The 25,521-nt window shown below is 40.7% G+C and overlaps 1 protein-coding gene across 1 annotated transcript in view; it reads left to right on the top strand.

Moving 5' to 3' along the window:
- NOX3 (NADPH oxidase 3) overlaps nucleotides 1–25,521 on the top strand; it is a 65,928-nt gene that overhangs the window by 19,409 nt on the left and 20,998 nt on the right. The window contains exons 7-10 of the mRNA XM_040239324.1: nucleotides 31–154; nucleotides 5,587–5,679; nucleotides 8,016–8,269; nucleotides 14,852–15,014. Coding sequence (XP_040095258.1) covers nucleotides 31–154; nucleotides 5,587–5,679; nucleotides 8,016–8,269; nucleotides 14,852–15,014 — 634 coding nt within the window. The remainder of the gene's footprint in view (nucleotides 1–30; nucleotides 155–5,586; nucleotides 5,680–8,015; nucleotides 8,270–14,851; nucleotides 15,015–25,521) is intronic.

The following is a 25,521-nucleotide window of genomic DNA, read 5'->3' as shown; positions in this document are numbered from 1 at the left end:
CTTTATTATTATTATTTTTTTAATAACAAGCCGGATTGTTCGAGGCCAAACCCCCGAGAGTCTCCTGCTGCACAACATCACCTTCTGCAGAGACCACCTGGAGGAGTGGCAGGCCCAGTGCCCCGTGCCTCAATTTTCTGGCAAGGAACCTTCGGTAAGAATGAGCCCAGGAGCTTTTAAAAATAGCTGTCACCACAGTTAAAATAGCTAGAGCTTTTACATGCTTGAAAAAAAGAACAGCCCATGTCACCACGAGACAAAGCCAACTCTTTATTAAGAGTGCTAATGGAGGACTCGAGTTATGGATAATTTCAAGAGAAATCCCCTGCCAAAAGCACTCTTTCGTTTTGAAACATGTTCTTCCACTTACATTTAAATATGGATGTCTGAGAGCATGGGATTCAGAGCCCTGCACGCACAGCCCTGTCTCTGGAGGAGTCAGAAAACGGTGGGCTTGCCACCTTCTGCTCTCTGCACACTCGGTTCCCGGATGCCCTGGGCGACTGCCCACTCCATCCTGAGGACTAAGAGCATCCCTTCTCAACGAATGTCAGGCAGGGCCCAAGTGAAAATCAGGCCACCTTTGCAAGCTTGCCTTCTTTCTTTCCACAACTTATGAGACAGAAAGAAATTGAAAGTACATACATTTGCTTCCTCTTCTAATTAAGCTTCTATTCCTGAAATAATGACAATATTAAACCAAAATAGACTTAATTAGAGTAGATAATAGTGTCCACAAAATCTCAAAAGTAAGATTTCCTGGGTATGCTGTCAGGATGACAGTTAATGACATGCTGCTGCTGCTGCTGCTAAGTCGCTTCAGTCGTGTCCGACTCTGTGTGACCCCATAGATGGCAGCCCACCAGGCTCCTCTGTTCCTGGGATTCTCCAAGCAAGAATACTGGAGTGGGTCGCCATTTCCTTCTCCAATGCATGCATGCATGCTAAGTCGCTTCAGTCGTGTCCCACTCTTCAACCCCATGGACAGCAGCCCACCAGGCTCCTCTGTCCACGGGATTCTCTAGGGAGGAATACTGGAGTGGGATGCCATTTCCTTCTCCCAGTTGATGGCATAGATAAATAGAAATAATAATTTTCTTCTGTCTCCTCATGTGTCTCAGAACAATGCAAACCTTGGGACAGCTGGCTAATGTGTAAAAGAAAGTGAGTGAAGCCAGCAGATTAAAATGAGGAGGAAACAAGGGACAAAAAAGTGCACGGTTGTGCTCGGTCGTGTCTACTCTTTTGCGACTCCATGGGCTATAGCCACCAGGCTCCTCTGTCTATGGGATTTCCCAGGCAAGAACACCGGAGTGGGTTGTTATTCCCTTCTCCAGGGGATCTTCCTCACCCAGGGACTGAACCCGCATCCCTTGAATCTCCTGAATTAGCAGGCAGATTCTTCACCCCTGAGCCACCTGGGAAGCCAAAAGATATTTTAAAATGGGATAATAGTACATAAATGGTGAGGATTCAGGAAATTAAGTCATCAGCATATGAAGAATATAATGATTGACTTTTTCAAAAATCCTCAACTCTGTTAAATTAAGCGCTGGATTTTAAGGATGGAAACTGCTAGGAGGAATGTTTAAAACCAAAAGAAGTGGAATAGATGTGCCCATTAGACTGTGGTTCTTTTAATGGCCAGTATAGATTGTCTCTGTCTTAAACTCAACTATCGGGAGCCACTACCCAGCCTGCATATTAATGAGGAACATGAATGCCTTTCTCAAATGTTCAGCTACAGTGTCTCCATAAAAAAATCAATACTCTCCCACACCTCATGAATACAGACTAGAGCCTGCTCCAGCAGCCTTTGCTGACATAATTATCAAGAGAAGGGGGGAACATACCCACCTCTCTGTTCACTCTCCCCTGCTATACCTCCTTGCACACCCAAATTCGTGTTGTCACTCTTTCCCATTATTTTTAATGGATCCTGATTCGAAGCGTGTGTGGGCTGTGCAATTACCACTTGGCTGAGCTGTACAATATTCTTTCTGTTGTCTGAGGGACACCGAATCTAAAAGGCATCCCAAGGACAAGGAAGGGTTCCTGCACCTCACTGCGACACACCTTCCCTGCCTTCGCAGGCCTCCGTGGCTTCCTCTCTGCCTCTCTTGACTCAGTGCATTTTCTTGGTGGTTTTCTCAATAGAATATTTCTCAGTTCACCTTTAGGGGTGCATCTACGCTCCCACTCCTCCCAAAGCTGATATTGCGGCATGCATCACCTCTACAAACTGAACTGCTCAAAGGAACCAATTATATTATTATTTTACAATCCTCTTTTCCCTTTCTTGTCTCCTTTCTTCCCAGACTCACAGACACATGCTGCAAGACTCCAGACTCTAGAATTCCTCAGGCCATCCATCTCAAAAGATACCTGGTCTTCCTTAGCCTATTTCACTTAACTGCAGCTTTAACAAATAATAATGATAATGTCTGGCACTTTTTAATTACTAAGGAATGATGTCAACAGTATAGGGAGAAGCTTTAGCTGAGGTAGAGTTAATTCAGCAAACTCTTGCCAAGTAGCTGTTATATACTTGGCATTGTGTTAGATGCAAGATTCAGGGATGTGGTTCCCACCCCCTGGAAATCCTATTGTCTCGAAAAAGAGGCCATTCATAAACACACACATAAAATAAAATCAAAGCCAGCATGTTCTTATTTTCTGGTAGGAATGAAAAACCAGGAGTGAAAGTGGAAGAAACAAGTTTCATTACTGCAGCTTTTAAATCAACATGGTTTTATTTCTACCATAAAATATTCACTGTACCGTGACTTTTTCAGTATTTTTTAGAGAAGAAAATATAACACTAAAAATCCACAGAGTCTCTTAACATTAAAGAAACTTAGATACTAAATAGTCCTGGCCCTTTATTTATTAGATGGAAAAATTGAGATCCAAGGAGTTTTCATTTCTTACCTATGGTCACAGAGGGCATTCCAAGCAAAATCACATCAAGGAGCCAGAGCTTCTCACGCTCTGGCCATGAACTTTCACCTCTATGCTCTTTCAGCATTCATTTTGAACCTCTGGCCTTTTACCACTCCCCATTTTGCCAGCTCTCTGCTCTTGTCCACAAGTATATGCCCCCAACATTGTATTCACCTCTCTGAGCAAAGTTGAAACATTTAAGAGCTTGGAAGGAACACAAATAATAACTTGCTTCATCTCTCCCATTTTATAAGGCAGAAAAGTTAAGCGTAAAAGGACCCAAGATATTCCTAAAGACATAGAATAAGGGAGGGTAATCCCAAGACCAGAACCCAGGTCTTCTGAGACCCATTCCAAGACTCACCCCGTCACATGTCCCTCCTGCTCTGGGCTGTCCCTTCTTGTTTTCACTCACTCTTGCCTATCCTGGTCATCCCTGTTGGGAAATATACCTTTGAATATTAATCTCTGGCCATCTTCTCCTCCATCTCTAATTTCCAGGGGCTCCAAGAATATCACAGTATAACTAAACTAGGCTTTCTCCTGCTGGAGCAATTTATATACTAGACAGAGATAGAGGTGAGGATTAATAGCTTACATTCACCTTCCTGACTGACCGTACAAAGAAAAATAATCCATTCCATTTTATCAACATGGAGAAAGCAGAGACCATGATTGACTTGACACCAACAAAATGAAGTGTGTGATGTCTCAAACTTTCTAAAATGGGTGTGGAAGATTATTTATAAAAATACATAGAGACTATGGGAGTGTTTTTTGCAAATCTCTCTCTAAGTTCATACAGAAAGAATTGCATTCTTGCTATCCTTTCTGTAAATATCCAAGCCTATTCTCAAAATACTTTCTGGTTCATTCAAGCATAAGAGACCTAAGGACTCACTGCTTTGGTCCAACCCCATCCTTCATGTCTATCCCTTCCTGCCTTTTCCCTTACTCTGATCATCATGCCCACCTCACCCACAGCATAGGTGGACAAAAGGTTTTATTCTGTCGGCTATTCTGAACACATTGCTGAATCCCACTGAGGCAGAAAAGAATAAGTGGGTCAAATTGCTTTGTGTTGCCTCCATAAATGGAGCCTTTATCAGGCAAACAAGAGGCTCCCAGGGAAAAGGCACAGAAGGTTGATGTAGGTGAGAAAAGGCGCCATGCAAACAGACCTAGAAATAAACAAAAGAGCTTCGAAGAAACAAGGAGATAACAAGAGCAAAAAAATAATGCTGAAGGGCTTGTGACCCACCAACAGACAGACAAGACAGAGAAAGATAATAAGCAGGGGAGTAATGAACAGGAAGATGATGAGTCGGTCAGTGAAGGTTTAGTGAATATCTGTGTTCAGGAGAAAGGGACGCCCTTCTTGCTACTAAGATAGGATTCTAAGAGTAAGGTCCAGTGGATTTAGAATTCCAAGGAGGAAACTGAGGGAAATTAGGAGAAGGCTTGGGTTCTACTCCTGGCTCTCTGCGACCTCACTCTGTGTCCCTGACAATTTATACCCATTCTTGGAAGATTGCTTTTTATTCTTTAAAAGAAGAACCAGGCTAGATTTCCAAGAACCTTGATCATCCTAAAATTCAATGAATTAATGAGTCTCTAATGTGAAGCAAGTGTCTGTTCTTCATTGAACAGAAAGAAGCATGATTACATGGGAAGAGCATAGGGTGGGTAGTCAAGGGCATCTGGGTTCATATCTTCACTGTGAACCTTGTTTATCACCTTTGTGACCCTGGACAATTTGGGTCATCTTGTTGAGCCGCAGTCCCCTCTTCTGCAAAATAAAGAAAATATCATATGCCTCACAAGGTTGTTTGATTAAATTTGAAGATTAAATCTTCAAAAATTTTAAGTTTCCATTCCTTCCCTTTTAAGGAAGCAGACACCTTATGTTGTAACCCAACCCCTGGGACAAGGGTAGCCAGTAAACTGAAGCTCAATAAGGCAGATTATACTCAGAAAAGGCAACACAGAATGGAAATGTTCCCTGTCACAATTCTCCAGACAAGTATTGAGGCTTTTGTTCTGATTCTGTTAATCTAGATTTACAACACTGAGAAACTAACTTTGTTTTATTTCAGATAACACTGACTATGCCCATGTGTGTGAAAGTGTGTATGTGGGTGTGTGATTACATGGGTGCATGCGTGTGTGAGAGTGTGAGTTGTTTTAGGCAGACCTGCAAAGTTATGATGCATTCTTGGCCCCCAAAATTACTATTTGAAATGTTTTTTATTGAATTTGTCGTGTCCTATGTTGACTCAGTAATGTAGTTTGTAAGCCTTTGACTTTGGTTGAGTTTGGGAGCATTTATGACCCTATCATATATAACATAAACATCAATCTACTTTCTATTTCTTTGCAAATTCAATTATTTCTAATTACATAAAGGCATCATTGATCAAGTAAGCATAAAAACCAATACAATCTTAAATAAGCTTGTAGACTTCAAGGCATAATTGAATGTTATAGTATTTAATACAAGGAGACATCTTTGTTGTTGATAACTGGCCCGAAGTTAAAGGAAAATGTCTAAACCCCATCGTGTTATACATTGATTGGTTCAAATTGAAAATATTTGGATTCTATTTTCATTTCCTTTTCCTCTCTCTTTGCCGCTCTCTGCAGGCTTGGAAATGGGTTTTAGGCCCCATGGTCTTGTATGCTTGTGAAAGAATAATTAGGTTCTGGCGATTTCAACAAGAAGTTATCATTACCAAGGTATGCATGTAGGTTTATGTCTGAATAAAAACTTGAGTGTAGATGAAAATTGTTTATTGGCCCAAGTTTTTAATTTGCCATTTTTATTGCAGAACCGTCTGTAATTTAGAGGCTCATCTTCTGTTCTAATAATTGCTTGTATCCTGTGCATCTTTTAGTGAGACTAATTTTACTGAAGACAGAGATCAGGCCTCCCGACTGGTACACAGAATTCTGATAAAGGTTATGCTACAGCCCTGGAATCATCTGTATTTCCCTTTATTTTGGTGTCCTCTAGGGGAAAAAGCAGGAGGGCTGAGTATGCTTTACATGGATCACAGTGCCTTAGAGTATAATCGCTTCCTCCACCACATAAAAACATGGACGTTGCAAACACAAAAATAACGTATATATTTTTTCAAGTACACATGCTCACATTTGGAACTGCTCAACAGAAGATGGGGGAACAGTTGCCCTCAGGTTTAGATGGAGAAAGGGCACTGGGAGGGAGTTCAAAATGGAGAGGAAGGGGCCCTGCCCTAGTGAATGAAGGCAAAAAGGTAGTATTTGCCAATCTTGACATATCTCGTCACTGCTCCCCAATTTTTGCCTTGAGCTGGAGGAAGGTCTCAGCAGATAGATCAAAAATACATGCCCAAGCAGTAAAAGTGGAAGTGTGAAAGCGTTAGTTGCTTAGTCATGTCTGACTCTTGAGACAGCATGGACTATAGCCCGCCAGACTCCTCTGTCCACAGAATTCTCCAGGTAAGAATACTGGAGTGGATTGCCATTTTCTCCTCCATTTCCTTCCCAACCCAGGGATGGAACCTGTGTCTCTTACATTGCAGGCAGGTTCTTTACCATCTGAGCCACCAGGAAAGCCCAGGCAATAATAGTAGTGTAATAATACCTCTGCTTTTGATTAATAAGAGTAGAACTCCTGTGTCATTCTGCAACATATTGTCTTGTTTTACTTTCTTCATAGCATGTGTCATCTCCAAATACATTTCTTATATATGTTATTATTTTCAATAAAATAAAATCTTCCCCACCCCAGCTAAGATATATGCTACTTGAGAGTGAGGACTTTTTTTGGCCTCATATTCTATACTATATCCCCATCCTAGAATAAGTTTGGAATAGAAGATACATTCAAAAAACAACTGTTGACTAAATGAATGAATGAAGAAAAAATGAACACATGCCTGGGAGACTGAAAATTTACCCCAAACTCTCCCCTCAGAGGTTTTAATGTCTTAGAAGAAATTCTCTGCTAACCAAACCCATGCAGCTTTGCTAATACAATATTAACAGAATACTCTATCTCTTTAACTGTCTTCATGGAAGCAGATGCACAGAAATTGCTTCGTATTTCTGTTTTAAGCTGCTTCTGTGTTGCTGTTTTTAAGTTAAGCACCAAAGAATATCAAGCTGTATCAAAAGCCAGACCATAAAACTTCTGGAAATCTACTCAAGCTGTTACTAGGGAGACCATTTAACAGCTGAATCAGAACGAGATCAGTAGGGAGAGGAGAAACTAATGATTAAAATGCTGTGAAATTCTCTTCTGAATGGAAAAATACTGTCACAGGATCCAGACACTAGATTTTGCTCCCATATGACTTCTGTCAAAAAAGAAGACATGGGAGCCTAGAAAAAAGAGGTATGTCTAAGGAGGAAAATTAATTCTTTGTCTCTGATAAGTAGCAAGTTATAGAGCACTTTAAAAAGCAATAGATTTTGCATCATGCTTTCTTACATCTAAAACTCAGAGCCTAAGTAGGAGATTGGACAAGGTTTGAATAACAGCAAACCAAACCAACAAAACATTTCAGAGTTTGAAGATGGTTTCATACTTAGAATAAAGAAATACCAGGGTTAGTTCACAAAGGAAAGAGAAAAGATACACGTCATTGAAAATGGTAACAAACTAGACCTACATTTTAAAACAACATGAAGTTAATTCTGTGGCTATTTCAATAACTTTAAGGCTAATTAAGTGCTATGGATGAAATGCTAGCTTATATTCTCTTGAAATTAACCGGACTGAAATTAACTGTGCTACCGAAAACATGGTCACTGAGACAAAAAGTCATGTGCTAGACACCACTTTGCCCCGATGCAGCCGCACAAATTTCTGGCCTAGCCCCTGAAGAAGATAAATGTCATTCTGGCTGAAGATGCCAACTCAGACATAAAAGTTGTGGCAATGATCCTTGGAAACTCATAATTAATGGTCTATGTGAATTACACCTCAAAAGAATTGATATAGAAATTGAGAAAGCTTTGATGGGATGAAGGCCATTTTATTATTTAACCTAAGTGAAAGAACCAATGACTCTCTTGCTGTGATTTAGGTGGTAAGCCATCCATCTGGAGTGCTAGAACTTTGCATGAAAAAGCATGACTTTAAAATGGCACCAGGGCAGTATGTGTTGATCCAGTGCCCATCCATATCCACACTGGAGTGGCACCCCTTCACCCTCACCTCCGCTCCCCAGGAGGACTTCTTCAGTGTCCACATCCGGGCAGCGGGAGACTGGACGGAAGCTCTGTGTAAGGCCTTTGGAGGAGAAGGACAGCCCCTGAAGGAGCCCTGGAGCCTGCCAAGGTGGGAGCCCATTTCTCTTTTATGTATAAGTTACCATATTATAAAAAGCAAGGTCCTTTAGTGTATCAACATGCTGAGAGCTTCTGCAGTATCTTAATTCTAGATGGTAAATTTGAAACCATTTTTAAAATTTGAGGACGAACAAGTACATTTCTTTAAAAATCAAATGATCAGTAAAGGCAGGTCATGATCCAGGAACAGGAAACATTTTGCTCTCCCGGGTCTAAAACATCACGTTGGCGAATTACAAGCCACTTGTGATGCCTAACGCAGCGCTGTGCACTTTCTGCTGTCATAGTCTGTTGTTGGACAAGTCAATCCAAAACAACACCCTATTTAGAAAAGCCTCAGCATGCAACAGAAGTTCAGTATAGTCACCACGCCTTGGTTCCTTTTAGTAATCAATGGCTTAAAACTGATTCCCACTCTTGCTATAGGATTACCCAATAAGAACTCAAAGTCTATGTTTAGGGTTCCAGAAAAACAAGGACACAGACAAAAAATGTTGGGATAAATATTGTGAAGAAATTTGAGAAAACCATACTTTTTCACTGCTTTGGGCACAGAAAGGATTTAATACAGCCCCAGGAATCTCTGAGACAAGCAGTGACTAAGGATTCCAAGAGGAGAAGCAAAGCCTAGTGAAGAGGAAGAAAACTCTTCCTCTAAACTCAGGAAAATGAGAGAACAAGAGCTCTTTTTAAAAATTTTTCACATTAACAGATACACACTACTATATATAAAAAAGATAACAAGGGTCTGCTGTGTAGCACAGGGAACTATAGTCAGTACCTTGCAATAACCTATAACAGAAAAGAATCTGAAAAACAATAGATATATGGCTCAGATGGTGCAGAATCTGCCTACAATGAGGAAGACCAGAGTTCAGTCCTTGGGTCGGCAAGAACCCCTGGAGGAGGAAATGGCAACCCACTCCAGTATTCTTGCCTGGAGAATCCCATGGACAGAGGAGCTTGGTGGGCTGCAGTTGATGAGGTTGCAGAGTTGGACGTGACTAAGTCACTAACACTAACACATGTATGGTCACAGAATCACTTTGCTGTACACCTGAATCAATATAAACACCTATACTTCAATAAAAATAAATAAATGAAAAAAAGACTTTGGCTTCTGAGGTAAAAGGGAGGAATTTCTCAACATTGGTACTAGAGTTCTCAGCAATTTATATCTACAACCCAAAGCCAAGGGCCTCAGCATTTGACAACCTGGGTTCAAAGCCTAATTTTGCATGTGATCTTGGAGGATATATTTAACACCTGCCTCAGTTTCCTCCTCTGTAAGATGAAAATGATAATAATAGAACATAGGTTCTGTTTAGGATTAAATATGATAGTATGATGCTCTTTGCATAATGCATAGTAGAAAAAATAAAAAGTTAGCTACTCTTGCTATTAGCAAAATAAGAAAGGTCATCTACCACAGAGATGACAATGAAGGTGCTGATGAGAAAGGGAGGACAATGTAGATGAAAAAAGGTCTTGGGTTCAGAGACAAGACCGAAGGTTGATGGGCAATGCTGATGAGAAGCAATAGGGACAGTGTGATGTGACTGCCGGAGAGGGAACTTGTTTCTAAGATCTGTTATCAGAAACTGGATTACATCAGACAGGAAGTACCTTAGTGAACTTGATAAACAAGAATTTGTGCAAGGCAGCCAGTTCACCATTGAGAGAAATGGAGGTGTTTTGGTCCACAAAAAGAACCATCAGAGTGTCGTGATGGCTAGATTCAGCTAAAGGCTAGAGAGGCAGGGAAGGGAAAAGGCCTGGTTTGTGTTTCTCAGAAAGGTAAAAGCCCATGAGTTGTCAGAAGGCTGATCCCAGTGAGAAAGGAGGAAAAACTAGATCAGCCCCTTGATGGAACACAGGGCTCTGCAGTTTCACGTGGGAAAGTGATCAGCAATCAGGGATGTGAAGGAAGGATCACTGTATCAGCAGGGAGATGAGATCTAATATTCCCTCCTGCTGCTCCAGATTAGATTCTCAGTTTTATGTAGAAATGTGTTTATTGTGCATTTCTATGAATTATGACACAATTCTTCTTTGGGTTTAATTGTTATCTTTTATCATCAGTGTCAAATAAATCCCAAATACCATGAAGTATAAAAATAACCATAAGACATTTTAGTTGTGGGCAGTTTCTGTTTTTCTCTCTCTCTCAGTTCCCTTTATCTAATTATTTATAAAAGAATCTACCATGGGCTAAGATACAAACCCTTTCTGATTAAGGCCCCCTTTCATTTTTATTCCTCTATTTCCATACATCAATATGTAATAAAAGCCTTATTAATTAATATTAATTTGAGGAGAGTTAATTTGAATTATTAGGAGGTTTGGTATATGGAATATTTTTAAAATAAACCCAATTGAACTTTCATGAACACATAGTAAGCCCAAATGGGCCAACCCCACGTGCCTGCAATAGACACTCCTTAGGGAATGGTTATGAATAACTTAGAAGCTTTTTAATTAGCATATCTTTGTTCATATGTAAATGTGTGCTTTTGGAATAGTTGAGGTTATTCTGTTGATTGAAATATTTTAAACATTCACAATCTACTCAACAAACTGTTATTGAACAATCCACCCCTTGTAAGGTGCTGGCTTGCAGTGGTGGGCAAAGACAGATACGGCCCCTCCCTCCTCAGAACTTACAGTCTAGTGACCAAACAGCTGCAAATCAAGTCATGCACACACACCAAACCCGCCTGCCAATGCAGGAGACTCGGGTTCAATCCCTGAGTCAGGAAGATCCCCTGGAGGAGGAAATGGCAACCCACTTCACTATTCTTGCCTAGGAAATCCTATGGACAGAGGAGCCTGGAGGGCTACAGTGCATGGGGTCACAGAGTCAGACACGACTGAGCACACACACGTAGGGAACAAAGACCCCACATGCTGCGTGGTGCCACAAACACACACACACACACACACACACACCACCCAAAACAGCTATAAAATTACAGGAACGAAGAGGACTGCAGAGGAGAGATCAGTTCAGTTCAGTCACTCAGTTATGTCCAACTATTCACGATGCCATGGACTGCAGCACACCAGGTTACCCTGTCTATTAACAAACCCCAGAATTTGCTCAAATTCATGTCCATTGCGTCAGTGATGCATCCAACCATCTCATACTCTGTCATGCACTTCTCCTCTTGCCTTCAATCTTTCCCAGCATCAGCATGTTTTCTAATGCATCAGTCATTCGCATCAGGTGGGCAAAGTATTGGGGCTTCAGCTTTAGCATCAGTCCTTCCAATGAATATTCAGGACTGATTTACTTTAGGATGGACTGATTTGATCTCCTTGCAGTCCAAGGGATTCTCAAGAATCTTCTCCAACACCACAGTTCAAATGCACCAATTCTTCAGCCCTCAGCTTTCTTTATGGTCCAACTGTTAAACATGACTACTGGAAAAACCATAGTGTTGATGGACCTTTGTTGGCAAAGTAATGCCTCTGCTTTTAATATGCTGTCTAGGTTGGTCATAGCTTTTCTTGTAAGGAGCAAGCATCTTTTAATTTCATGGCTGCAGTCACCATCTGCAGTGATTTTGGAGCCCAAGAAAATAAAATCTGTCATTGTTTCCCGATCTATTTGCCGTGAAGTGATGGGACCAGATGCCATGATCTTCATTTTTGAATACTGAGTTTTAAGCCAGCTTTTTCACTATCCTCTTTCACTTTCATCAAAAGGCTCTTTAGTTCCTCTTTGCTTTCTGCCATAAGGGTGGTGTCATCTGCATATCTGAGTTAATGATATTTCTCCTGGCAGTCTTGATTCCAACTTGTGCTTCATCCAGCCCAACATTTCGCATGATGTACTCTGCATATGTTAAATCAGCAAAGTGACAATATATAGCCTTGACATTCTCCTTTCCTGATTTGAAACCAGTCTGTTGTTCCATGTCCAGTTCTAACTGTTGCTTCTTGACCTGAATACAGATTTCTCAGGTCTGGTATTCCTATCTCTTAAAGAATTTTCCACAATTTATTGTGATCCACAGAGTCAAAGTCTTTAGCGTAGTCAATAAAGCAGAAATAGATGTTTTTCTGGAACTCTCTTGCTTTTTCAATGATCCAACAGATGCTGGCAATTTGACCTCTGGTTCCTCTGCCTTTTCTAAATCCAGCTTGAACATCTGGAAATTCATGGTTCACATACTGCTGAAGCCTAACCTGGAAAATTTTGAGCATTACTTTGCTAGCTTGTGAGATGAGTGCAATTGTGCAGTAGTTTTAACATTTTTTAGCATTGCCTCTCTTTGGGATTGGAATGAAAACTGACCTTTTCCCAGTCCTGTGACCACTGCTGAGTTTTCCAAATTTGCTGGCATATTGAGTGCAGCACTTTCATAGCATCATCTTTTAGAATTTGAAATAGCTCAGTTGGAATTCCATAACCTCCACTAGCTTTGCTCATAGTGATGCTTCCTAAGGCCCCCTTGACTTCACATTCCAAGATGTCTGACTCACTAGGTGAGTGATCACACCATTGTGGTTATCTGGGTCATTAAGATCTTTTTTGTACAGTTCTGTGTATTTTTGTCACCTCTCCTTAATCTCTGCTGCTTCTGTTAGGTCCATACCATTTCTGTCTTTTATTGTGCCCATCTTTGCATGAACTGTTCCCTTGGTATCTTAATTTTCTTGACGAGATCTCTAATCTTTCCCATTCTATTATTTTCCTCTATTTCTTTGCATTGATCACTGAGGAAGGCTTTCTTATCTCTCCTTGCTATTCTTTGCAACTCTGAATTCAGATGGATATATCTTTCCTTTTCTCCTTTGCCTTTAGTGTCTCTTCTTTTCTTGGCTATTTGTAAGGCCTCCTCAGACAACCATTTTGCCTTTTTGCATTTCTTTGTCTTTGGGATTGTCTTGATCCCTGTCTCCTGTACCATGTCATGAACCTCCATCCATAGTTCTTCAGGCACTCTGTCTATAAGATCTAATCCCTTGAATCTATCTGTCACTTCCGCTGTAAAATTGTAAGGGATTTGATTTAGGTTATACCTGAATGGTCTAGTGGTTTTTCTTACTTTCTTCAATTTAAGTCTGAATTTGACAATAAGGAGTTCATGATCTGAGCCACAGTCAGCTCTGGATCTTGTTTTTGATGACTGTATAGAGCTTTTCCATCTTTGGCTGCAAAGGATATAATCAATATGATTTTGGTGTTGGCCATCTGGTGATGTCCATGGGTAGAGTCATCTCTTGTATTGTTGGAAGAGGGTGTTTGCTATGACCAATGCATTCTCTTGGCAAAACTCTGATAACCTTTGCCCTGCTTCATTCTGTACTCCAAGGCCAAAGTTTCCTGTTACTCCAGGTGTTTCTTGACTTCCTACTTTTGCATTCCATTCCCCTATGATGAAAAGGACATCTTTTTTGGGTGTTAGTTCTAGAAGGTCTTGTAGGTCACCATAGAACCAGGGGATAGATACATGGTGTTATAAATCATCTAAGACAGAATTTAACCTAGTCTCAGAAATCCATGGAGACTTCCCCAGGGAAATGATTACTGAGATATTATGGAAGGATAACCGTGAACTATATAAGAAGATAGAGGAGAACTTGGGGCAGAGTTTTCCAAGTGATTAGTTGGATTATCATGGGCAGAGGCCCCATAGCCAAAGAGGGTCCTGTGTTCCCTAAGAAACAAAAGAAAAACCAGTGTGGAGAACTGGTCATGAGAGATGAGGCAGAATCCAGGGGGTGTCAGTCCATTTAGGACCCTATTAAAGATAATTACAGGCTCCCTGATTGCTCAGATGGTAAAGAATCTGTCTGCAGTGCAAGAAATGTAGATTTGATCCCTGGATCAGGAAGATCCCCAGGAGAAGGGAATGGCTACCCATTTCAGTATTCTTGCCTGGAGAATCCCATGGACAGAAGAGCCTGGTGGGCTATAGTCCATGGGGTCACAAAGAGTTGGACACAACTGAGCAACCAAGCACACACAAAGACAGTTATATTTATTCAATGAGTATGCATTATTCTTACAAAGAAAAAAATTGCCTACTCAAAGACCGCCTGCCCCTGGCCTGATTATCACAGATTTTTAAGTTCGCATAATCTAAAATAATGAGTTTTAGAAATTCAACATAACTGACAAATTATTCCAAAATTACATTTATTCCAAATGAATAGCTTCCATTAGACTAAAATTATATAAACATACTAAGAAGTGGGATGGAATAAATAAAAACAGGGGAGAATTACATTAGCAAAAGGAGAGATAAGCCTTCTAAACCACCTTGATACTTCTTCTTTTTCCCCTGATGGCAGCTGGGGAGAGAAAAGGAAAAAGAAAAAGCATCTTTTATCAGTCTTCATGATGCAAAGCAAGCTTCTAAGAACTGTAAAAAGAGCTGTGCTGTGAGGCTGGCCGCCATATCTCTACACTCTGTGTGTTCAAACAGGGCATTCTCGAGCACAGAGCTAACCTCCCCACACACTTATGCCAACACATCCTATTCAAAGCACTGGTTTAGGATGGTTTTGTTTTTAAGGGTAGAGTGTTCTGAAAGTCAAACCGTGCACTTTGTGACTGCAGGCTGGCGGTGGACGGGCCGTTCGGAGCGGCACTGACTGATGTATTTCACTATCCAGTAAGCATGTGCATCGCTGCAGGAATAGGGGTCACTCCCTTTGCAGCTCTTCTGAAATCTATCTGGTACCAATGCTGTGAGGCACAAACCCAGTGCAAGCTGAACAAGGTATGGAAAAAAATCATCAGCTCACCCTTCCATGAATTCAAAAGTTCAACATCCTTCTATCTATCATCTGCTGATTCCTGGGGAGGGTTTTAATTAACTATGAGGGATAAACTCAAGGATCCTTAACTATACTTATGTTCTTAAAAATCTCCATTCAGTATTACATTTATGAGAAGGGTTATGTCTAATCTTGTTAAAGATGACAAGACATAAATTTTATTGCTTCATTGCCGTTACAGGACATGTAATTGCTCATGTCAGTAAAATATGGACAGGCTGCAAATGGCTATGTGACTGGGCTGCAGTGAGTAATATTAACAGGCAGGCTTTGACTGTTGGGCTTGTTACTATGGCTTAAGAGTATGATTCAATATCTTCATCTTGTGGACTCAGAGTCTTAATTGAGAAGCAAAAATGCCACAGCTGGGACTCATTTGTCTGCTTGCTTGTTGTTGTCATCCAACTCCAAGTCTCTCTTTTGTCATTTCTTGAATGTTCTCAGGCTAGCTTCCTCCATAGTTCCCGTCCTCCCTTTTTCCATTCCTTATCTGAACCCTCTTAGGTTTAGCAACAGACACTAGAGCAGCAAGAGAAAGAGATGTCAACTTGAATGGTATCAACTCCAGAGGACCCAGGACGCCTGATGAACCTGGTTCTGGTCCTTATCCTGCCACTTCTCTGGTTGACACTTTGGCTGTAGTTTCCTCTTCCATCCAAGGAAAATGCTTGATTAGGTCAGCATGTCTCCATGTCTTCATATAATGGGGTCCACTGAAGAGAATTCTGTAGTCAAATGATTTCAGAAATGCTATGATAAATCCCCCTTTAGACGAGTCTTGTCTTCTATTCGCCTATTAAATAAGTTCTGTAGAAAAGAATATCAGTCAGTTTTGTTTCACCCACCCTTCTCAAGCATATTTAGCCATGGAAATTTTCTTCACTTCCCATCTTTAAGAAATGGCACTCTCACTATGGAGAACAGTGTGGAGATACCTTTAAAAACTGGAAATAGAACTGCCATACAACCCAGCAATCCCACTGCTGGACATACACACTGAGGAAACCAGAACTGAAAGAGACACGTGACCCCAATGTACATCGCAGCACTGTTTATAATAGCCAGGACATGGAAGCAACCTAGATGTCCATCAGCAGATGAATGGATAAGAAAGCTGTGGTACATGTACACAATGGAGTATTACTCAGCCATTAAAAAGAATGCAATTGAATCAGTTCTAATGAGGTGGATGAAACTGGAGCCTATTATACAGAGTGAAGTAAGTCAGAAAGAAAAACACCAATACAGTATATTAACGCATATATATGGAACTTAGAAAGATGGTAATGATGACCCTGTATGCAGGACAGCAAAAGAGACACAGATGTAAAGAACAAACTTTAGGACTCTGTGGGAGAAGGCGAGTGCAGGATGATTTGCGAGAATAGCATTGAAAGATGTATATTATCATATGTGAAATAGATCACCTGTCCAGGTTTGATACATGAGACAGGGTGTTCAGGGCTGGTGCACTGGGATGACCCTGAGAGATGGGATGGAGAGGGAGGTGGGAGCGAGGGTCAGGATGGGGAACATACGTACACCCATGGCTGATTCATGTGAATGTATGGCAAAACCACCACAATATTGTAAAGTAATTAGCCTCCAATTAAAATTTTAAAAAAAGAAAGAAATGGCACTCTGAAGCACTGGGGCAAAGCCAGACTGGAAGATATCTAGATGTGGCAAATTCTCAACTAAGAAGTTAGAGTAAAATAAGCTCCCATTTCATGAGTTTCCAAGTGACAGGCGCTTGACAAATGCTTTCTCGTTCTATTTTTATAATCGTCCCAGCAACCTTAGAAAGCAGGTAGCATAATCTCTGTTTTCCAAAGGACTCGGAAGCTTTGAAGAGACTACAGTCACTTTCCTGAAAACACACTGCTAATGAAAGATAATACCAGCATTCAAACTCAGGTCCTCTGGCTCTCTGGTTTGACATAGGCAGTACATGGTAAACATGTATTGTAGGAAGACTGTGGAATTCCTGGCCAGAGAATCTACCTCAGCTTGATTCCACCCTTGCCAGAAGCATCAGTGGATCAGCTCACCTCTCTGAGCTGTTTCCTGATCCACACAACAGAGAAATAAGATTATATATTCAACCAGATAGTTTTAATAACAAATAAGACAAATAAATGATGTAGAAATATTTCATTGTAAATGTGTATAAAAAGAAAGTGAAAGCCACTCAGTCACGTCCAGCTATTTGCGACCCCATGGACTGTAGCCCAGCAGGCTCCTCTGTCCATGGAATTCTACAGGCAAGAATACTGGCGTGTATAGCAGTCCCTTTCTCCAGGGGATCTTCCCAACCCAGGGACTGAATCCAGGTCTCCTGCATTGTAGGTGGATTCTTTACTGTTTGAGACACCAGGGAAGCCCAAGAATACTGGAGTGGGGTAGCCTACCCCTTCTCCAGTGGATCTTCCTGACCCAAGAATCAAACTGGGATCTCCTGCATTGTAGGCTGATTCTTTACTAGCTGAGCTACCAGGGAAGCCTGTAAATAGCTATAAGATTATAGTAAATGTGTACTATATCTGCCAAACATATAAAAATATTACTAGTTCATTTCAGTCACTCAGTTTTGTCCAACTCATTGTGACCCCATGGACTGCAGCATGCCAGGCTTCCCTGTCCTTCACCATCTCCCAGAGTTTGCTCAAACTCATGTCCATTGAATCAGTGATGCCACACAACCATCTTATCCTTTGTCATCCCTTTCTCCTCCTGCCTTCAATCTTTCCCAGCATTAAGGTCTTTTCCAATGAGTCAACTCTTCTCATCAAGTGGCCAAAGTATTAGAACTTCAGCTTCAGCATCAGTCCTTCCAATGAATATTTAGAGTTGATTTCCCTTAGGATTGACTGGTTTGATCTCCTTGCAGTCCAAGGGACTCTCAAGAGTCTTCTCCAAAACCACAGTTCAAAAGCATCAATTCTTTAGTACTCAGCTTTCTTTATGGTCCAAATTTCACAGCCATATGTGAAAGTGAAAGTCACTCAGTCATGTCCAACTTTTTGCGATCCCTATAGTCCATGGAATTCTCCAGGCCAGAATACTGCAGTGGGAAGCCTTTACCTTCTCCAGTGATCTTCCCAACCCAAGGATCAAACCCAGGTCTCCCACATTGTAGGCAGATTCTTTACCAGCTGAGTCACAAGGGAAGCCCCATACATAACTACTGGAAAAAAACATAGCTTTGACTATACAGAACTTTGTTGACAATGTAACGTCTCTGCTTTTTAATATGCTGTCTAGGTTTGTCATTACTAGTATGACTACTAATACTAATAGCCTAGATTCAACAATCTCTTACTTCTAGAAGGCAAGGAGTAACACATTTCCACATACTATCTCACATCATCTTTTTAAGGGACTTACACTTTCATTCCATTTTACAGATGAGAAAATTATAATACCTCTTTCAGATGAGTAGTGTCCTCAGATTACCAATGAGAAAGCAGAAGCACAGAAAGCTAGTCAATAACAGAATGAGAGCTTGAATCCCGGTTCTTCTTAAGCTATTAACAAATCCCATCTTCTTTATACCACAGTTAAGTGTCTTGCTCTGTTTGAGCTGCTATAATAAAATGCCATGGGTGGGGTGGCTTTAAGCAACAGAAATGTATTTCTCACAGTTCTGGAGGCTGGGAAGTCCAAAGTTAACACATTGACAGACTTGGTACCTGATGAGAGCCCAGTGCCTGGTTTATGAAAGGTTATCTTCTAGCTCTAACTTCCCACTGCAGAAGTAGGCAAGGGAGTTTCTTGGACACTGATGGGCACTAATGTCATTCAAGAGGGCTCCACCCTCCTGACCTAATCACCTCCCAAAGTCCTCACTTCCAAATGGGGGGAGGGATAGGTTTCAACATTTGAATTTGGGGGAGGGGACACAAACAGTCTAGAGCATAAAGCAAGAAAACAGATACTGTTTACACATGTGAACCCCACTGCAAAGCTCTGTTATTGTTTATGTTGATTTCTGTCTCTGTAAACTCTTTGCTCTTTGCTCTACCAAGTCAAACCGATTTATCCAGAAGGCTCATTGCTTCATTGTTCTCATCACACTAACGGTCATATTATGCTTCACATGCAGAATGTGATGGGATTGTATTTCTCACTTTCATCCACTTATTCACTCAATGAGTATTTATTCAACATCTACTATGTGCCATAGGCAAAGCTATGGTTTTTCCAATAGTTACGTATAATGTGAGAGTTGGACCATAAAGAAGGCTGGGTGCCAAAGAATTGATGCTTTTGAACTGTGGTGTTGGATAAGACTTTTGAGAGTTCCTTGGACTGCAAAGATATCAAACTAGTCAATCCTAAAGGGAATCAACTCTGAATATTGATTGGAAGGACTGATGCTGAAGCTGAAATTCCAATACTTTGGCCACCTGATGCGGAGCTGACTCATTAGAAAAGACCCTGATCCTGGGAAAGACTGAAGGCAAGAGGAGAAGGGGACTGCAGAGGATAAGATGATTGGATGGCCAAATCAATGAACATGAGTTTGAGCAAGCTCTGGGAGATGGTGAAAGACAGTGAGGCCTGTTGTGCTGCAGTCCATGGAGTCACAAAGAGTCGGACATGACTGAGCAACTGAACAACAGCAACTACGGGCCAAGCCCACTCATACTGACATGAAAAGTATGTCAAGGCTGTATATTGTCACCCTGCTTATTTAACTTCTATGCAGAGTACATCATGAGAAACGCTGGACTGGAAGAAACACAAGCTGGAATCAAGATTGCCGGGAGAAATATCAATAACCTCAGATATGCAGATGACACCACCCTTATGGCAGAAAGTGAAGAGGAACTAAAAAGCCTCTTGATGAAAGTGAAAGAGGAGAGTAAAAAAGTTGGCTTAAAGCTCAACATTCAGAAAACGATCATGGCATCCGGTCCCATCACTTCATGGGAAATAGATGGGGAAACAGTGGAAACAGTGTCAGACTTTATTTTGGGGGGCTCCAAATTCACTGCAGATGGTGACTGCAGCCATGAAATTAAAAGACGCTTACTCCTTGGAAGAAAAGTTATGACCAACCTAGAGAGCATATTCAAAAGCAGAGACATTACCTTGCCAAAAAAAGGTCCATCTAGTCAAGGCTATGGTTTTTCCAGTAGTCATGTATGGACGTGAGAGTTGGACTGTGAAGAAAGCTGAGCACCGAAGAATTGATGCTTTTGAACTGTGGTGTTGGAGAAGACTCTTGAGAGTCCTTGGACTGCAAGGAGATCCAACCAATCCATTCTGAAGGAGATCAGTCCTGGGAGTTCTTTGGAAGGAATGATGCTAAAGCTGAAACTCCAGTACTTTGGCCACCTCATGCGAAGAGTTGACTCATTGGAAAAGACTGTAATGCTGGGAGGGATTGGGGGCAGGAGGAGAAGGGGTGACAGAGGATGAGATGCCTGGATGGCATCACTGACTTGATGGACGTGAGTCTGAGTGAACTCCGGGAGTTGGTGATGGACAGGGAGGCCTGGCGTGCTGCAGTTCATGGGGTTGCAAAGAGTCGGACACAACTGAGCAACTGAACTGAACTGAACTGAACTGAACCCCTCTCCTCATATCAGACTCATAATGCCAGACCCTTTTCTCAACATCCATTACCCCTGTGCTCCCCTTTTATATAATTTATCTTTCTTTTTTATATTAAGGTTCACAAACTACCTTATTTCCCTTAACAGATTCTGAAGTCCTTGAGTGTGTCAACTCTGGATATCTTTATAATTAAATATGTGTGTATATATGTATATATAAATATATACACATATATATATTTATACATGCACACACACTATAAATTTTAAATAAACCAGTAAGTAAATAAGTGTCTACATGCCCCAAAAAATTAAAAAATGGCTTCTTCATAATTCTCTGTAAAATTTTAGGTTACTGAGAATAATTTTTTTATTTAAACAAAATGTTTAGTAAGTTTATAATTAAAATAATGCATTCCAATTATTTTATCATAAATAGAAAAAATTCTTCTAAGATTCCACAGAATCTTAAAGTCCTTATAGGATCCCACAAAATCTTAATACTGTCTCCTCTCCCACCATTCCATTATTATTCATGGGCTCTGTTTATGGGTTTTGTTTATGGGTTTTCTTAAGGCTGTTTCAGTGGGAAGGCAAAGGAATGATCACAAAACCATAAAACAAGAACTTTGATCTCTAGTCCAAAAAATAGAAACCATGGAATTGGAAATAAAACACAATTGTTTCATGACTTATAAAAGTTGAGAGTAATATTGAGACAAGCCTCAGCTGAAAATCATCCTAGAGGTTGTAGTATATGAGAGAAAAGAAGCTAAATGCAACTGAAGGGTTCAACCTCTCAGCTTGGTATTTGACAATACTTAGAGTGGCAAGTGACTGGTCCAAATTCCCCACCTGGCTAGCTACTGGATCAGGATAGGAGATTGTGCTTCTGATTTCAAAGCTCTTTTAGGAAAGAAGTGAGGTTTCATGCTATTGAAAGTTTAAACTGAAAATAACACTTGAGATCTACTTCCTCAAAATCTGCATGCTTGAGAAAAGTTTAGGAAATTTCTCTGTTTTAAAGCAATGCTGTGTTTGTTTGAATACAGCTATCATTAGGCTTATATAACTAATATTCATCAGGGCCACCCACATGCCTTTGAGTTATAAATATTACTCCTTCCACTAAACTGTCAGCATCTCTATAATTTTTTGAGTGCAGCAGAGCAAAGCAGTGCATTCTTATCTAGCTACGTCTTCACAATTATAGATCTGGGCCATAGTTTTCAGCGTTCTGTTTTGCACAAGGAAAGGGGGAAAAACAGCATAGAGATGTAAAGCTGAAATTTTAAGCTTAAATAGTTAAACGTGATTGGTGGGGATTTTCTTCTTTTTTGTGTAAAACACCAGTTGGCATAAAAGCAGACTTTTTTACATACAAGTCTTATTGTTGCAAGTCTATAGTCAAAACTTTGCACCAACGCTATTTCAGTTGTGACCGTTGTAAGCTGCATCTCTTTATCCTTCTCCTCTGACACGCTATTCCAGAACAACTCTAAGTAAAATGTGAGAGAATAGCCAATGGAACTCCTGCTTCTTCTTTGGTCATAAGCAGCACTTTTTGTTTGAAGCTGGCATTTTTCATATTTCTTTCGAGCTGTGTTTCTTATTTAAAAATAGTGGGGAGAACGGGCAGAGGAAGAGAGAGAAGTGGTTAGGAGGAGACTTCCCAAGGAAGCAAAATAGCAATAAATATGATGATGCTCTGCTGTGAAGAAAATGGGTAGAAGTTGTAATATATTAAAGGAATATTTTCAACCCGACAGTAAGAGCCAACTTCACTTAGTTGAGGGCAGATGAGAACGCAGTGCTCCTTTAGGATGAGGGAATGAGGGAAGGGGGTGTAAGCGGCTAGGAAGTCTCTGTGATACAATATGGAGGAAGCTGAGGGTAAAAATGCCTCTTGGCAGTAGACGCACCCCAACTCATGCCCAACTAGGATGATTAATTCTACATCACACTCAATTTGTAAAAAGAGCTCTTGAAAAAAATTAGGACAGTTTGCTTGTACAAACTGTCAAAATGATGAATGGAATAGTTGTGTACAAACAGGAGGGAGGGGGCAAGTGCTGACATAAATGCATTGGCCTCCACATTTGCTTCTCCCGGTATTACATCCATGCAGTCAGAACGAGAGGATGGCCAACGGAAGGATGTGGTTCATTTTCTTAAGTGCATATGTAATCTTCAGATGATAATAAAATAGATTCTAGAAAAACTGAGATAATCTAATCTCTTCATAAATTGTCTTCCTTCATCAGCTCAATAATACATAACCGTGATAATGGGTATTTATAGTGTGTCCCATGCAAAATGGCCTTTGGGTTCTTAACCTAATATAATAAACAGATAATTCAAATAAAAAGACAGCATGGGCCACTGGGAACAAGGCAAAGAGGCCAAGAAAGGCAAAAATCCATACTCTCCTTAAATATATTAATAAAACAAAGGAGGGCCTGCTCCCTTTTCTAATGAATGAAAAATGCATTTAATTTAATCTGTTTAGCTTGAGAAATTATTTACTTTCACTTTCCCTCACCCTGGTGCTCTGGCTACTCCTGGAATTGATCATCTCTGAGAACTGCTGAGTGTTCTGATAAATTGAACCAGGGAGCACAAAGCCAGCTTGCATCTCCAGGAGACACACGTGCTTCTCATCTTTCACTAGGTGGCCTCAAAAGAGTCCAGTTCCCCAGAAGTCCTCTCCATTGCCCTGTGGCGGAAGTGACCAGTATTAATATTTTTAATATCTTGGTTTATTAATCACACAAGCTATACATGACTTCAGGGTTCCTGTAAAAGATTCAAATAAAATACTCACTCAAAAATCTCCCTTCAAAAAAAAAAAAAAAACTCCCCCTTCAGAACAGATCAGTGGTTGCCAAGGGAGGTGGGGGAGAGCTGGACTGGACTGGGATTTGAGAGGTTAGTAGATGTAAACTATTACATATAGAATGGATAAAAAACAAGGTCCCGCTGTATAGCATGGAGAACTATATTCAATCATTATCCTTAGATAAACCATAATGGAAAAGAATCAAAAAAAGAATATATACATATGTGTCTGTGTCTGTGTGTGTGTACGTGTGTGTGTACATGTGTGGTGTGTGTACATGTGTATGTGTGTATATGTATTAGTTGCTCAGTCATGTCCAGTTCTTTGTTGACCCCATGAACTGTAGCCTGTTAGGCTCCTCTGTCCATGGGATTCTCCAGGCAAGAATACTGGAATACTGGAGTCGGTTGCTATTTCCTTCCTCAGGGGTGTATATATATATCTGAATCACTTTGCACTATACAGCAGAAATTAACACAACATTGTAAATCAATGACACTTCAATTTTTTAAAAAATGAATATAAGTATGGCTTTAAAGAGAGGAAAGTATACTGTTCTGGGAACCCTTGAGATGAAACACATCATCTTCATTTAGCTGGTTTTTAAAAAACTCATTTCTGCTTAAAAATAAATGGGTTTAGCAATTTGAAAAAAATCTCCCTTTAGTCACCTTCCTTCCCAAACTAACCACTACCACCACATGACTCTCCAGGGTTCTCATCTGAAACAGTCGAGCACCTTTTATTCCATTCCTTTCCTGCACATTTGTGTACACATTTGCACCTACACACATATGTTTATTTTGTATAGTATTACAATAGGGGTGTGGGGCTGGGGAAGGAAGGAGAGAAAGAAAGATGCGCGTTTATGTTTCTGTTTTTCATTCTGACATGGCCTGGGGCTCCTTCAAGTGTCAATGCCTATTTATTGATTTTATTTTATTTAGTGCCTTCAGTGAATTCCATAGTATGACTATCTCACAATTGATTTAATCATTCTAGTATTAATGAACATTCTGGTTGTCTAACAAGTATTATTAACAATAATTAGAACAAACTGAGGCACAGTGAAGTTCAGTCCCCATTCACAAGGCAAAGCAGCAGCATAGCCATGAACCAGTTAACAATAACAGTAATGGCTTTCAGAAAAACTCTTAAGGGCTTCCCTGGTGGCTCAGATGGTAAAGAATCTGCCTGCAGTGTGGGAGACCTGGGTCTGATCCCTGGGTCAGGAAGAGCCCCTGGAGAAGGGAATGATTACCCGCTCTAGTATTCTTTCTTGGAAAATCCCATAGACAGAGCAGCCTGGTGGGCTACAGTTCATGAGGTCAGAGTGGGACACAACTGAGCAACTAACACTTTCACTTTCAAGAGCTAACATGATTAACAAAGGCTGGTCTTAGTCTTATAATGGATAATGGGAAAAACAGCCTTATAATTTTACTTCTTTAAAACTTGATGTGGAAGCCACGTTAGGGAAGCTTCTCGATAAGAACTAGTTGCTTCAAAATCTGTTTGCTATTGTCTTCATCCAGGATGACCCTGGAGAAAGAAACCACAAAATAAAAAACCAGGACAATAGTAGTTACCATTTATTGAGGAGGTATTATGTTTTCTAAATATCAGTCTCAGTCTTTATCTTTTCAGAGACAATGGTTCTCGTTTTGGAAAACAGTCATGAGTCCCTCCATGGAAAGTCTCCATCACCCTCCTCGGTTGGATCTTCTACCAGTTCTGTCAATATTTCATGAAGTGTGGAATGTTAGCTCAGATTACTATAACAAAATACCAAGGCTAAGTGGCTTAAAACAACAAACATTTCTCATAGGTCTAGAGGCTGGGAGCCTGAAATCAAAGTCCCAGATGATTGGGATTTTGCTGAAAGTCTGAAATCTGAGCCCAGGATGCTGGGTTCTGGGAGGACTCTTCCTGGCTTGCAGATGACCACCTTCTTACTATGTCCTCACATGACAGAGAGAGGGAGCTCAGTTCTCTTCCTCCTCCTAAAAGGGCACTAATCCCATCACGGGGGCCCACCCTCCTGAC

This window comes from Oryx dammah, unplaced genomic scaffold, assembly GCF_014754425.2.
Source record: "Oryx dammah isolate SB20612 unplaced genomic scaffold, SCBI_Odam_1.1 HiC_scaffold_4, whole genome shotgun sequence".
NCBI lineage: Eukaryota > Metazoa > Chordata > Mammalia > Artiodactyla > Bovidae > Oryx > Oryx dammah.
This window is presented reverse-complemented; position numbering and strand designations above follow the sequence as displayed.